This window comes from Macadamia integrifolia, chromosome 7 (assembly GCF_013358625.1).
Source record: "Macadamia integrifolia cultivar HAES 741 chromosome 7, SCU_Mint_v3, whole genome shotgun sequence".
NCBI classification, from domain to species: domain Eukaryota; kingdom Viridiplantae; phylum Streptophyta; class Magnoliopsida; order Proteales; family Proteaceae; genus Macadamia; species Macadamia integrifolia.
The window spans coordinates 33,992,687-34,003,926 of record NC_056563.1 but is presented as its reverse complement, the minus strand read 5'-3'; the positions used below and the strand labels follow the sequence as shown (position 1 = coordinate 34,003,926).

At 36.8% G+C, this 11,240-nt stretch overlaps 1 protein-coding gene and 1 long non-coding RNA gene across 3 annotated transcripts; both read right to left on the bottom strand.

Annotated features, from left to right (window-relative positions):
- Positions 1 to 4,069: 4,069 nt before the first annotated feature.
- Positions 4,070 to 5,557, bottom strand: LOC122083716 (protein LEAD-SENSITIVE 1-like). 2 transcript variants are annotated; one of them, XM_042651600.1, is made up of 3 exons: positions 5,415 to 5,557; positions 5,232 to 5,305; positions 4,070 to 5,053 (listed from the first exon to the last, which is right to left on the bottom strand). In XM_042651600.1, exons 1-3 carry the CDS (start codon positions 5,432 to 5,434, stop codon positions 4,125 to 4,127), a joined length of 1,023 nt encoding a protein of 340 aa, XP_042507534.1. In that variant the 5' UTR covers positions 5,435 to 5,557; the 3' UTR covers positions 4,070 to 4,124. The 2 variants fall into 2 exon arrangements, with proteins under 2 accessions (XP_042507534.1, XP_042507535.1); XM_042651601.1 differs by lacking the exon at positions 5,415 to 5,557 and having other exon boundaries at positions 4,070 to 5,099; positions 5,212 to 5,309.
- Positions 5,558 to 8,890: 3,333 nt separating this feature from the next.
- On the bottom strand, positions 8,891 to 10,785 carry LOC122084712. The gene is made up of 2 exons (XR_006141975.1): positions 10,428 to 10,785; positions 8,891 to 9,339 (listed from the first exon to the last, which is right to left on the bottom strand). It is a non-coding gene; the product is annotated as an uncharacterized LOC122084712 (long non-coding RNA).
- Between the last annotated feature and the right edge of the window lie 455 nt (positions 10,786 to 11,240).

Genomic DNA, 11,240 nt, shown 5'->3' with positions numbered 1-11,240 from the left:
TCTAAGTCTAATTACCGTCCTAAACACATGTATCTAAAATAACGTCCTAACCATTCGTCATCTAAGAATTTAAAGACGCAAGCCACGCAATTAAAATTAAATAAATAAATAACTGAAAATAACGTACGGATCAGTGTAGCTACGGGTCGAACACAGGGAGAGCAACCACTTTATTTTTTATTTCTTTTAATAATGCGAAAGTGAACTGATTAATGGTTGTGATCTAAGTCTAATTACTGTCCTAAACACATGTATCTAAAATAACGTCCTAACCATTCGTCATCTAAGAATTTGAAGACGCAAGCCACGCAATTAAAAAAAATAAATAAATAAAGGAAAAAAATACTGAAATAAAAATAAAGTAAAAGAAAGGGGATAAAGCTAGAGAGAGACTCACAAGTAGGTTTCTCTACTTAGCCCGAGGGATGCATCATAATATGAGCTTCCCTACTTGACCAAAGAGTCACTCTTACAAGGGTTACTCTACTTGGCTTTAGGGAAAGGGAGACAATTAAAATAAAAGCAATAAATTGATGGTTCTATGGCTAGGAGGGGCAAAGCCAACACATACACTAGCCATGAACCTTGGGGGAAAGGGATAGCAATAATGTAACGACTGAAAATAAAAATCCTAAATTAAGAAAGAAAGGGTAGTCAGAAGAGGGAATGAGAGGGGGGAGAGAAGACTACTGAAGGAGCCTACTTACTTGAATCAATGCTTGAACTTGAAAAAAAAAATTGCTCCACGGCTCGTGATCTTGTCACCTAGATCTAAGCCTAGAACTATAACTTAACAAAAATTACAACTCAATTGCATAAATCATAAACATAAAAAGAACTGAATAAAAATAAAAAAAAAGTGCTTGCATTAATTGACATAAAAAAAACTATTACAAAAGTGATTAAAGCAAAAATAGAGAAGAACTAGAACTAAAGAGAGAGCAAAAGAAAGAGAGAGCAACTAAAAAAAAACTAGAAGAAGAATGAATTGTGTCTCCTCCTCTTACATGAGTTGTATTTATAGGGAATGGAGAGGTAGGGTAACAATTTTCTCTTTCCTAAAAGAGAGAAACCCACAATTGATTGTGAGATCTTTTGAGTCCAAAAGTGCTAAGATGGAGGAGAGAGAAGAGAGAAATAAATTTTGAGAAATTTCCTATCTTTTTTTTTTCTAATTTATTTTTCTTCTTTTTTTCTCTCTGCTAGGGACGATTTTTTTTTCTTCCTTTGTGTGATTTGGATAATCTTTGGTGATGATGTGGAGGAGAGAGAAGATTTGGACAATTTTTGGTTCTCCCCTTTTTTTCTCTTTCCTTTTTTTTCTTCTCTTCTTGCTTCCACGATTTTGCTTGCTTCTAACTTGATGTGGAAATCCCCTCCATGCCCTTAGTGCTTTAAGTGAGTGAAAAGCAGGAAATCTTCAACAAATTCTCTAAAAAAAACAACCATAAGATTCGAACTTGAGACCTCTTGGTGAGCAAGAGAATTTTGTACACCATAGCTCACCAACTAAGCTAGGTAGTTGTTGTTATCCAAAAACAAATCTTTAATCACTTAAAGATGTGGTCCATCGATCCTTGTTGGTATTTGGAGTATTCCTTGTACCTCTGGGACAATTGCAAACGGGCTGGTTCTGCATCTCGGTTAAGTTCTGATCCATTATTCTTTTTCTGACCCGAAAAGAATAATCATTTGTACGGGTGACCAAACGAATGTGTACTTTTAATTGAACACGTCCATCTTGCTCAGAATTTCGTCCTCTTCGCAACCATGAAAAGAAATAGGACCTCTTTACGTGTAAAATTGAAGATATAGCTCCCGATAGTCCTTAAGGCCTAGAAAATATAAAACCTGCAAAAGAGAGTAAAACCCAAGGTAGCTCCATTCTAAATATGTAAAATGCATGTTTTACTACCCTAGATTTCACACATAAATGTGCTCATCAGTAATCAGCCTTTGATGCATCAAAATCATAAGTTGAAAACACAAATGCACACAGTAATCTAAGAAATTGATAGAAACATGAAACTTTACCAGCTGACCTTAATTCTGAAACTGGATCATGTGTGTGTTCCATGTCCTGATCAAGTAAACTAGGTAATTCATCCCATCAAGATTTCAATAAATTACAGTTATATACGATCAAACTGGTCTTTTTCCAATTGAATAGAACATCACAAAATATAAGAAAATTGCTCCATATTAATTTAGAGAACATAGTAATTGATTAATCTTCTCCGAAAAATGATACATTGTTTTTCCAGTATTGCTTGATGGAGTCAACAACTTTGACTGCTATGGCCTCATCTTCTGGATAGTAAGCAATGGGATCAGATAATAGAGGAGCTGGAAGGTTGAGAACACCTTCAAGTGTTGCATGCACACAGTATGCTGAATATGTAATATGATATCCACCTTCCTGGACAATCAGAAGGCGTCCATCACTGTGCTTATCAGCCAGTTTCCGTACTATCTGCCCAATTTTCCTATAATCCTCCATTGTCAAGCACTGTCTTCCATTAGGATCAAACTGGAGAAAAGAACAAGCAAAGTTACCTTATTGGGTAGTATCACCACTATAACTGGCTTCAGTGACAATAATACCTCATGGAAAAATGGAAAAGTAACATTGACACTTATCCATACAATGATGGCACTACCAGCAATCTTCAACAATTTTATACATTGATCCTACAGAATTCGGAATGGATCCAGGCAATGTAGAAATAGGAATTAGGTATTCTAAAAATGTATACGTGCAGTATGCATGGTGATTCATATAAACTTTGATTCTTGCTAGTGAACTGATTTTTCAATATCATTCCAGCTATACTTATTCTAAAACAATCCCTCGCCTAGATGAGGCCAAAATCAAGGCCATTTTCCATCCTCCATTGAACCGACTTTAGTTGGATGAGAGTGAAGTATAATTCTCAAATCAGAACTCCATTCTCTTGCTTCACAAGCAAATATAAAACGATACCTCATATTCACATCATACCACATTGATCAGAAACAGGACATCGTTCTCCCTAGGTGAATAAATCTATTTGTCAATTTTTACCCCATGCAGGAATGTTTAGCATACTACAGTGTACTTCAGAAACAGTCCTGGTAAGTTTAGAGCAGATTTCTTTGTCTACATATTGAAGATATGATCATATGGCATATCTTTTTTTTTTTCCCCTTCAGAAATAATCCTCTCAAGGTTGCTGTAGCATTAAGACGACACAGGACAATATCAAAAAGGCTTGTAGATGGAAACTAGGGGCGAGTGGTAGCCAAAGGTGGGGCCAGGAATTTTCTCTTTTTTTCTCTTGGGGTGGGGGGATTTGGGGGCACAAAAACAAATGTATTGGGGTATGAGAAAATGAGTAGAAATAGGTTAGGATAGGGAAACAGTGATTCCAAAAATACAAGCAATCAACAAGAATTCCAGTATCACCAAAAAGAATAATCCCAAGGAATATTGAGTTCTTCATCACACCGGAAAACAACTAATATTTTGTGATAAAATTGTGCCCTTGTCATCAAAATTTGTCTAGTTTCAATACATTGTGTCGAACTAACAATAGCCTAGCAAGAGCAACACACCAAAACTCAGGCCAATCTTGAATAATGCCATTTGAATGCCTTGGAAAGCTAAGACTACCTTATCCCAATTAAGGCAAGTTGATGAGGGCAGTAAGCCGAAGTAGACTAGTCAGTATGGGCTTGCGGTTGTGGGGTCAGTATAGGGTAGCGTGACTAGTCAAGCCGAAGACCTGGATACCCATTGTTAGCACAAAAAAATAAAAAATAAAATAATGAGGGCAGTAAGCAGTTGACCTACCAGTTCTCCCCTACAAAGGGAGACATTAGAAGGAAGAGATGGTTGTAAGCATAGAAGTTAAAACTCTGCATCAAAATGCCAATTTCATGGATATATTTTGATTGCCATATCCTGCATTTGTCATTATTTTGTGTAGCTGAAAACTCATGAACTTTGATTTACCACAAATCAAGATGAATTAAGACATGGCAGTAAGAAGAAAATAAAGTGCAAAAGTATTTAAGTGGAAACAAATACTTCATCAAAATAAAACCATTTCATTATCAACATCCCATTTAAGTACATCAGATTTTCACATTTTTTGGCCAATACAAATTGCTACAAATACAACAAAAAAAACTAATAAAAAATGACAAATAAGCTTCATTGATGCAACAAGCTTTTCTATTTCGTCGAATCTAATTTTCCGACTACGCTCTTCCTGCTGCAACCTCCATAACACCTCTCGTAACTCCCGCAACTCCTTACGCAACCCTTGCACCTCCTCTCGCAACCCTCCCACCTCTTTTTGCAATTCTTGTAAATCATGGGTGGGATTGTCTATTGGTACTTCTTTATGTAGAAGCTCGGTTGTTGGTGCATTAATGAAATCATACCAAGCACAGTAATTACTGAGATCTTCCACTGCTACCTCCTCCACATCTTTCCTCATGCCAACATCTGAAGCATACCGTTGTGAACAGTAGCACCTGATTGTTATTGCTGCTATCCCATAGATGTTGGAGGTAACAGGGCGCAAGGGTGATTCCAAGGCGGCAGAAACAGATGCACCTATTAATGATGTTGCTTGGCCACTCTGACTAAATCCTTCTTGATTGACAACAACCAGACTTGTCTTACAATATATGGCAAAATCTTCACAGTTGTTCTTGAAAACATTGTAAGATCCAAAGCCATTTTTAAGCAGATAGGTTGCTCTATGGATTACAATATCATCTGGGTTTGAGAGAGCAGTGGTACATGTTCCACCCCTTATGTTTGCTAGAAAGACAGCACGACTAACACCATACTCGAAACGTTCCAGGTTACCACCAGCAAGAAAGCAATCTAGACAGTGAGAGACTACTCCATGACTTTCTTCTAATGGTGAGCAGGTGGAACAGAGCTGAAATTGGGGTGGTACAGAGCTGAATTGAAAAACATCCCACACAGTTTTAGTCCCCCCTTCTTGACCTCTTCCTCTGGTGAAGTGGATTACCTTATCATTTCCAACATAGATGCCTGCATCCATAAGGATAAACTATAAGGATATCGTCTAAGCTTCGATCTAAGGGAGAATAAAATTTAAGAGAATTTTCTTGCACCACCTCTAAATTTAAAATTTATATGTATAAGCCCTCTCGCCGAAGAGATGGGATGTGATCCTAAGTAATTAAGGGAGAAAGAGAGAGAGAGAGACCGTGATGGGCGTAAACAAAAGCTTTCCTCCATGTATAGATGTGATCGCCTGGATTCAAGCTGCCTCTGTCGATCCTGCTTTGGATCATAGATATTAATTAAGAAGGAAAAAAATTAATCAATAAAACCACTCAAACATCAACTCAAGAGAGACTCCATCTTAGGAAATTGAAGAGAACAATACCTGTTGGAGAACAGCCCCATTCTCTCTCACACACACTCTCGCTCTAGGCAACAACGGGATTATTTCTAGGAAGCGTGAAATAACATATTTCTTCACAGGTAAGGAAAGGGAAAGCAAAGCACTTTAATCATTAGAGAGAGAGAGAGAGAGAGAGAGAGAAAGAGAGGTATTACTGATTATGCGCTTCCCTAGATGTAATATTCATCTTGACCCTGTATTGACTTAGTTTTTCAAAAGTAAAAATAAAGGATAATAGATATAAAAACACCACCTATGTGAGGTAAGCTAGTGCACCAATGAAGGCATGAGATGGGATATCATATAAAGTGATAAAGAAGTCATTTTCTGTAAAGGAATCATTTGAACAGGTAAAAACAGAGATATAGTAGACCCTAGCCTAAGGTACACTGATGGTATCCAGCTTTTTCGTAAAAAGAAAATTAGTGGGTTATTATTTTTTCTCATAAAAAAAAGAAAAGTTGTCCTTCAACTGTCTAAATGGAAATAACATTAGATGTGAGTAATGTAGGCTACTTTGGTAACACTTCTGTTATTTATTTATTTATTTACTTTCATGAATAACACATCTATTCCAGATAAGTGTTTTATGAGTTAGAAGGGTTTTTTCATAATTTATTTTTTCAAGGAAGACTTTTGCAAGGGCAAAACTTTTTTTTTGGGTGAAGATAAAACACGTTTGATAACAAGGATTAAAATATATTTCTAGATTAAACACGTTTGATAACAAGGATACACATCTATTCGTGTAGTGTTTACCCTATTTTGAAAAAATAATGATTCTTAAATTCATTCAGTTAGCTTGCAAATGTCTAGTGATGAAGTGTCACTGTTGATATTTTTTAAATGATAAATTTACCCTTGAAATTGAAGATGTGTTGAGCTATTATTCTATCTTCTTCTCTTGTTCACTTCTCTCACTCTCTCCCTACTCTGTTTCGGTTGCCCTCAAGTTGTAATCGAATAAGAGAATAGAACTATTCTACCAAATCTTTTGAGTTCCATTCGGACCCAGGACGTGGACAAGATGTGTTACAGTTGCATGTCAGGAGTCCCAAAATGCCAACCCTTGAAGTAGGCCGTGACCTCAAACCCCAACAACAGGAGGGAGAACCACAAGAATCCTTCGGGAACACCAGCAAGAAATTGATCCTTCCAGACAATTGAGAATTGGTCTGAAATCTTGTAGATTCTAGCAAAGAATGTGGGCCTTGATAAAAGCATAAATTGGCCTCCTGACTCTAGGGTTCTCAGCCTCGATCTCACTCCCAATCTCCAAATCGGTTCTTCCCGAAGCCAAGTAGGAAAAAAAAAATAAAAATAAAAAAAAGAAATGGAGAGAGAGAGAGAGTTAAGGAAAAACGAATGCTTGTGAGCTTTAGTTCAGGAATGGAGACATTCGGATGTATTTTTTGTTCTCTATATTCTAAATGCGTCATGGTTAGGTTGGATTACCTCGCTCCAACTCTCTAATTCCTCGCCAATGTCTATATTGTTCTCTTCCTTTATTCAGAGTGTCGACCATTTGATCCAATGCTTGAGTTGCTTCTGGATCCAATTGGGGAAAATCAAACCAATCCCTCAAAACGGACAATGGTAATGCAGACGACTTCTTTCCTATGGTTCTGGCTCAGATTCCGATGTGCAACGAGAAGGAAGTACCAATCTCATTCAATGGCTGTTGCAATCTCATTCTAGGGTTCAAAGGTATTTCAAAATACAGAGTAAAAGAGGTGAAAAGGATGAGAAGCACCTTTTTTATTCATAATTGGTTTTAGGGTCAAAAGAGTAATTTCAATTTCTAAACTAACGGTGTTAGACTTTAGGGGTACATTTGATATTTTTTGAAATTTAGGGTGATATCTTATTATGGGTTAAAAAAAAGAGAGGAAAAATACTTTAACCAAAACACTTCTAATACATCAACAATATTCATTTTATAGGGGAAAAGAAAACTACCTTGTCACATGTACTTATGCCCCTATATAGGAGGTGAAAATACCACCTTACCCTTTAATTGGATGCTTGTGTTCCTCTTCCGGTTGGTCCTTGTACTGCCACAATCGCCATGTGAGAGGTAGCAATTCCCAACCCGATTTTATATAATATTGAAAAATTTTTCCAACCTGTGAGAAAATGAGTGATAATAAGGCACCGTTTGATAACGTTTCTGCTGTTTCTGTGTCTAGAAATAGCAGAAATGACTTTTCACGTTTTTGGAAAAAAAAAGTGATTTTTTTAGTGTTTGATAAACCTGTTTTTCGAAACGTTTTTTGTAGACATAATGCTACTAAAAACCCCAATAGTATCATCAGATGCCCAAAAGAGAGAGATGGCTCGATTGCCTCTTTTTATGTTTAAATAGTTGAGAGATTTATCGAGCACAACAAACTTTTTTTTTCTCTCAAATTAGTTTATAAAAACAACGTAACAAATTCGACTTGTTTAGTCAAAGTCGTTTTTAGAATTGTAAATAAATATAAATTTTGATTTATGTTTATAGAAACAGGTGAAACGGAATAACTTTATCAAATACTTTTTAAGTTATTTCTCCGTTTCTAAGAACAAGAAAACATAGAAACGAAAAAAACGACAGAAACAAAATGTAGTCAAATAATACCTAAGATTACCCGTGAAAGGGAGAATCAAACAAATCTTACACCAAATTTGTCAAACAACCACTTCATCATTGAGAGTGTATCTCAAACAACGACCACCACTTACCAACACTGGTGCCACAAGACTCGGGATCAGGTTCTCATACGCTCCAAAAGCCGATGCGTGGCATTCCATTAATCTCTATTAAATGGGTAACTCTCATTCGTCCCTTCACAACGCCGATGCGTGGCTTTCCATTATCCCATAATCTTCTGGGTACCTCTCATTCCTCCCTTCCCAAGTTTTTATTTTTTATTTTTCATTTTTTAGTCAATCCCCAACTCCTCTCTCTCCTTTGTTTTTGGTGGGTTAATTAAACTATCCTATTATAATTCTTCTTTTGCAGGTTCGAAGAAGACATGGTTCTACTAATCGATAGGCCGAATCGGGTTTGTATTGGTATCAGCCAAGGTCGATTCTTTTTATTTTTCTACCCTTGGTTCATACGGTCAAACCGATATAGGATTGGTTAGAAATCAATAGCTGCCACTGTCAATACCAATACGGATCGGCTGATTTAAGCGATCTGATACTGGTCAGAGAGAGAGAGAGAGAGAGAGAGAGAGAGAGAGAGAGGTGTACAAACCTGAGTAATGCAGGCTGCTCTGGAGAAGATACTGCGCAGGATGAATTGATTCATAAAAGAGGCAAAGCAGGTCTCATGGTAATCAGCCTTTGATGCATCAAAATCATAAGTTGAAAACACAAATGCACACAGTAATCTAAGAAATTGATAGAAACATGAAACTTTACCACCTGACCTTAATTCTGATACTGGATCATGTGTGTGTTCCATGTCCTGATCAAGTAAACTAGGTAATTCATCCCATCAAGATTTCAATAAATTACGGTTATATACAATCAAACTGGTCTTTTTCCGATTGAATAGAACTTCACAAAATATAAGAAAATTGCTCCACATTAATTTAGTGAACATAGTAATTGATTAATCTTCTCCGAAAAATGATACATTGTTTTTCCAGTATTGCTTGATGGAGTCAACAACTTTGACTGCTAAGGCCTCATCTTCTGGATAGTAAGCAATGGGATCAGATAATAGAGGAGCTGGAAGGTTGAGAACACCTTCAAGTGTTGCATGCACACAGTATGCTGAATATGTAATATGATATCCACCTTCCTGGACAATGAGAAGGCGTCCATCACTGTGCTTATCAGCCAGTTTCCGTACTATCTGCCCAATTTCCCTATAACCCTCCATTGTCAAGCACTGTCTTCCATTAGGATCAAACTGGAGAAAAGAACAAGCAAAGTTACCTTATTGGGTAGTATCACCTCTATAACTGGCTTCAGTGACAATAATACCTCATGGAAAAATGGAAAAGTAACATTGACACTTATCCATACAATGATGGCACTACCAGCAATCTTCAACAATTTTATACATTGATCCTACAGAATTCGGAATGGATCCAGGCAATGTAGAAATAGGAATTAGGTATTCTAAAAATGTATACGTGCAGTATGCATGGTGATTCATATAAACTTTGATTCTCGCTAGTGAACCGATTTTTCAATATCATTCCAGCTATACTTATTCTAAAACAATCCCTCGCCTAGATGAGGCCAAAATCAAGGCCATTTTCCATCCTCCATTGAACCAACTTTAGTTGGATGAGAGTGAAGTGTAATTCTCAAATCAGAACTCCATTCTCTTGCTTCACAAGCAAATATAAAACGATACCTCATATTCACATCATACCACATTGATCAGAAACAGGACATCGTTCTCCCTAGGTGAATAAATCTATTTGTCAATTTTTACCCCATGCAGGAATGTTTAGCATACTACAGTGTACTTCAGAAACAGTCCTGGTAAGTTTAGAGCAGATTTCTTTGTCTACATATTGAAGATATGATCATATGGCATATCTTTTTTTTTTTCCCCTTCAGAAATAATCCTCTCAAGGTCGCTGTAGCATTAAGACAACACAGGACAATATCAAAAAGGCTTGTAGATGGAAACTAGGGGCGAGTGGTAGCCAAAGGTGGGGCCAGGAATTTTCTCTTTTTTTCTCTTGGGGAGTGAGGGGAATTAGGGGCACAAAAACAAATGTATTGGGGTATGAGAAAATGAGTAGAAATAGTTTAGGATAGGGAAACAGTGATTCCAAAAATACAAGCAATCAACAAGAATTCCAGTATCACCAAAAAGAATAATCCCAAGGAATATTGAGTTGTTTCAGCTGGATGATCATGAATCCAAGATGGTGCAATATGATTGGGTTCGCATGTTTATAAACTAAAAATTTCCTTTTATTTTCCTATTCCAGATTAATTTTCTGTTATTTGAAACTTCAGTATGCCTTTACAGCTTACCTATCCTCCACTTCTTAAATCAGTTGAAATCAGTGTCCTTGATTCTTGGTATTGGTAGATTGAACATAGCAAGTCGTCGATCAAAGACTTTACTAGGCTTCTCAAGTCCATCATAGGAAACATCGCTGAAAGTAGTGAGATGACAATCACAGAGCTCAAGGAATAGACCCATGGACGGAGATGCACAATAAACATTAGGAGTTTGTGGATGACTGTAATTGGTATACCAGAGATTTGCTAAATAAGAGGATCACTAATCAGTATATGAATATCGTATTGGTGCCATAATTTCCAACCATGACTGCTCCTAACAACTTCATATGGATAAAAAGATTGAACAAGTAATTCACTCATATGTTACACATGACAAACCTGGCATTTGGGTGCTCTTTAGTTTAGATAATCAACTGTAAGAATCTGGCCTAAAGCAACCACCAGTGGGCTACACTCCATTCAACGCCAAACAGGTTTAAACCATATTCTGGGTGGTGAATGTGTTCCCCAGATCAAAACTCAGGGAAGGATTTTATTGTGAATAAATAATGCGACCTCCCACGCTCCAAATTCTTCTATCATCATATTGCAGCAATACTGTGACACCATGCAGCCATTTTCAGAAGCTGCTAAGCTTGATTAAACTCCCTGTCAAGAAATATTTTCTTGCTGACAAACCATCTATGGTGTGGACAAACATAGATGGTTGAATCAAAACTTTTTTTTCCTACCGCAAGTGCCTATCTTTTCTTTCTCTAGATCAAGAAATATTCATTATTGTAATTACACACAATTTTAATTCAATTCCAGTTAGTATAT

Bases quoted from the DNA above. Each gene is read 5' to 3' on its own strand.
- LOC122083716 (XM_042651600.1), bottom strand. From the start codon at position 5,434: ATGGGGCTGTTCTCCAACAG. The intron at 5,306-5,414 runs GTATTGTTCTCT...GATCCAAAGCAG, and splicing joins ATGGGGCTGTTCTCCAACAG to GATCGACAGAGGCAGCTTGA. The intron at 5,054-5,231 runs GTCTCTCTCTCT...TTATGGATGCAG, and splicing joins TTTTGTTTACGCCCATCACG to GCATCTATGTTGGAAATGAT.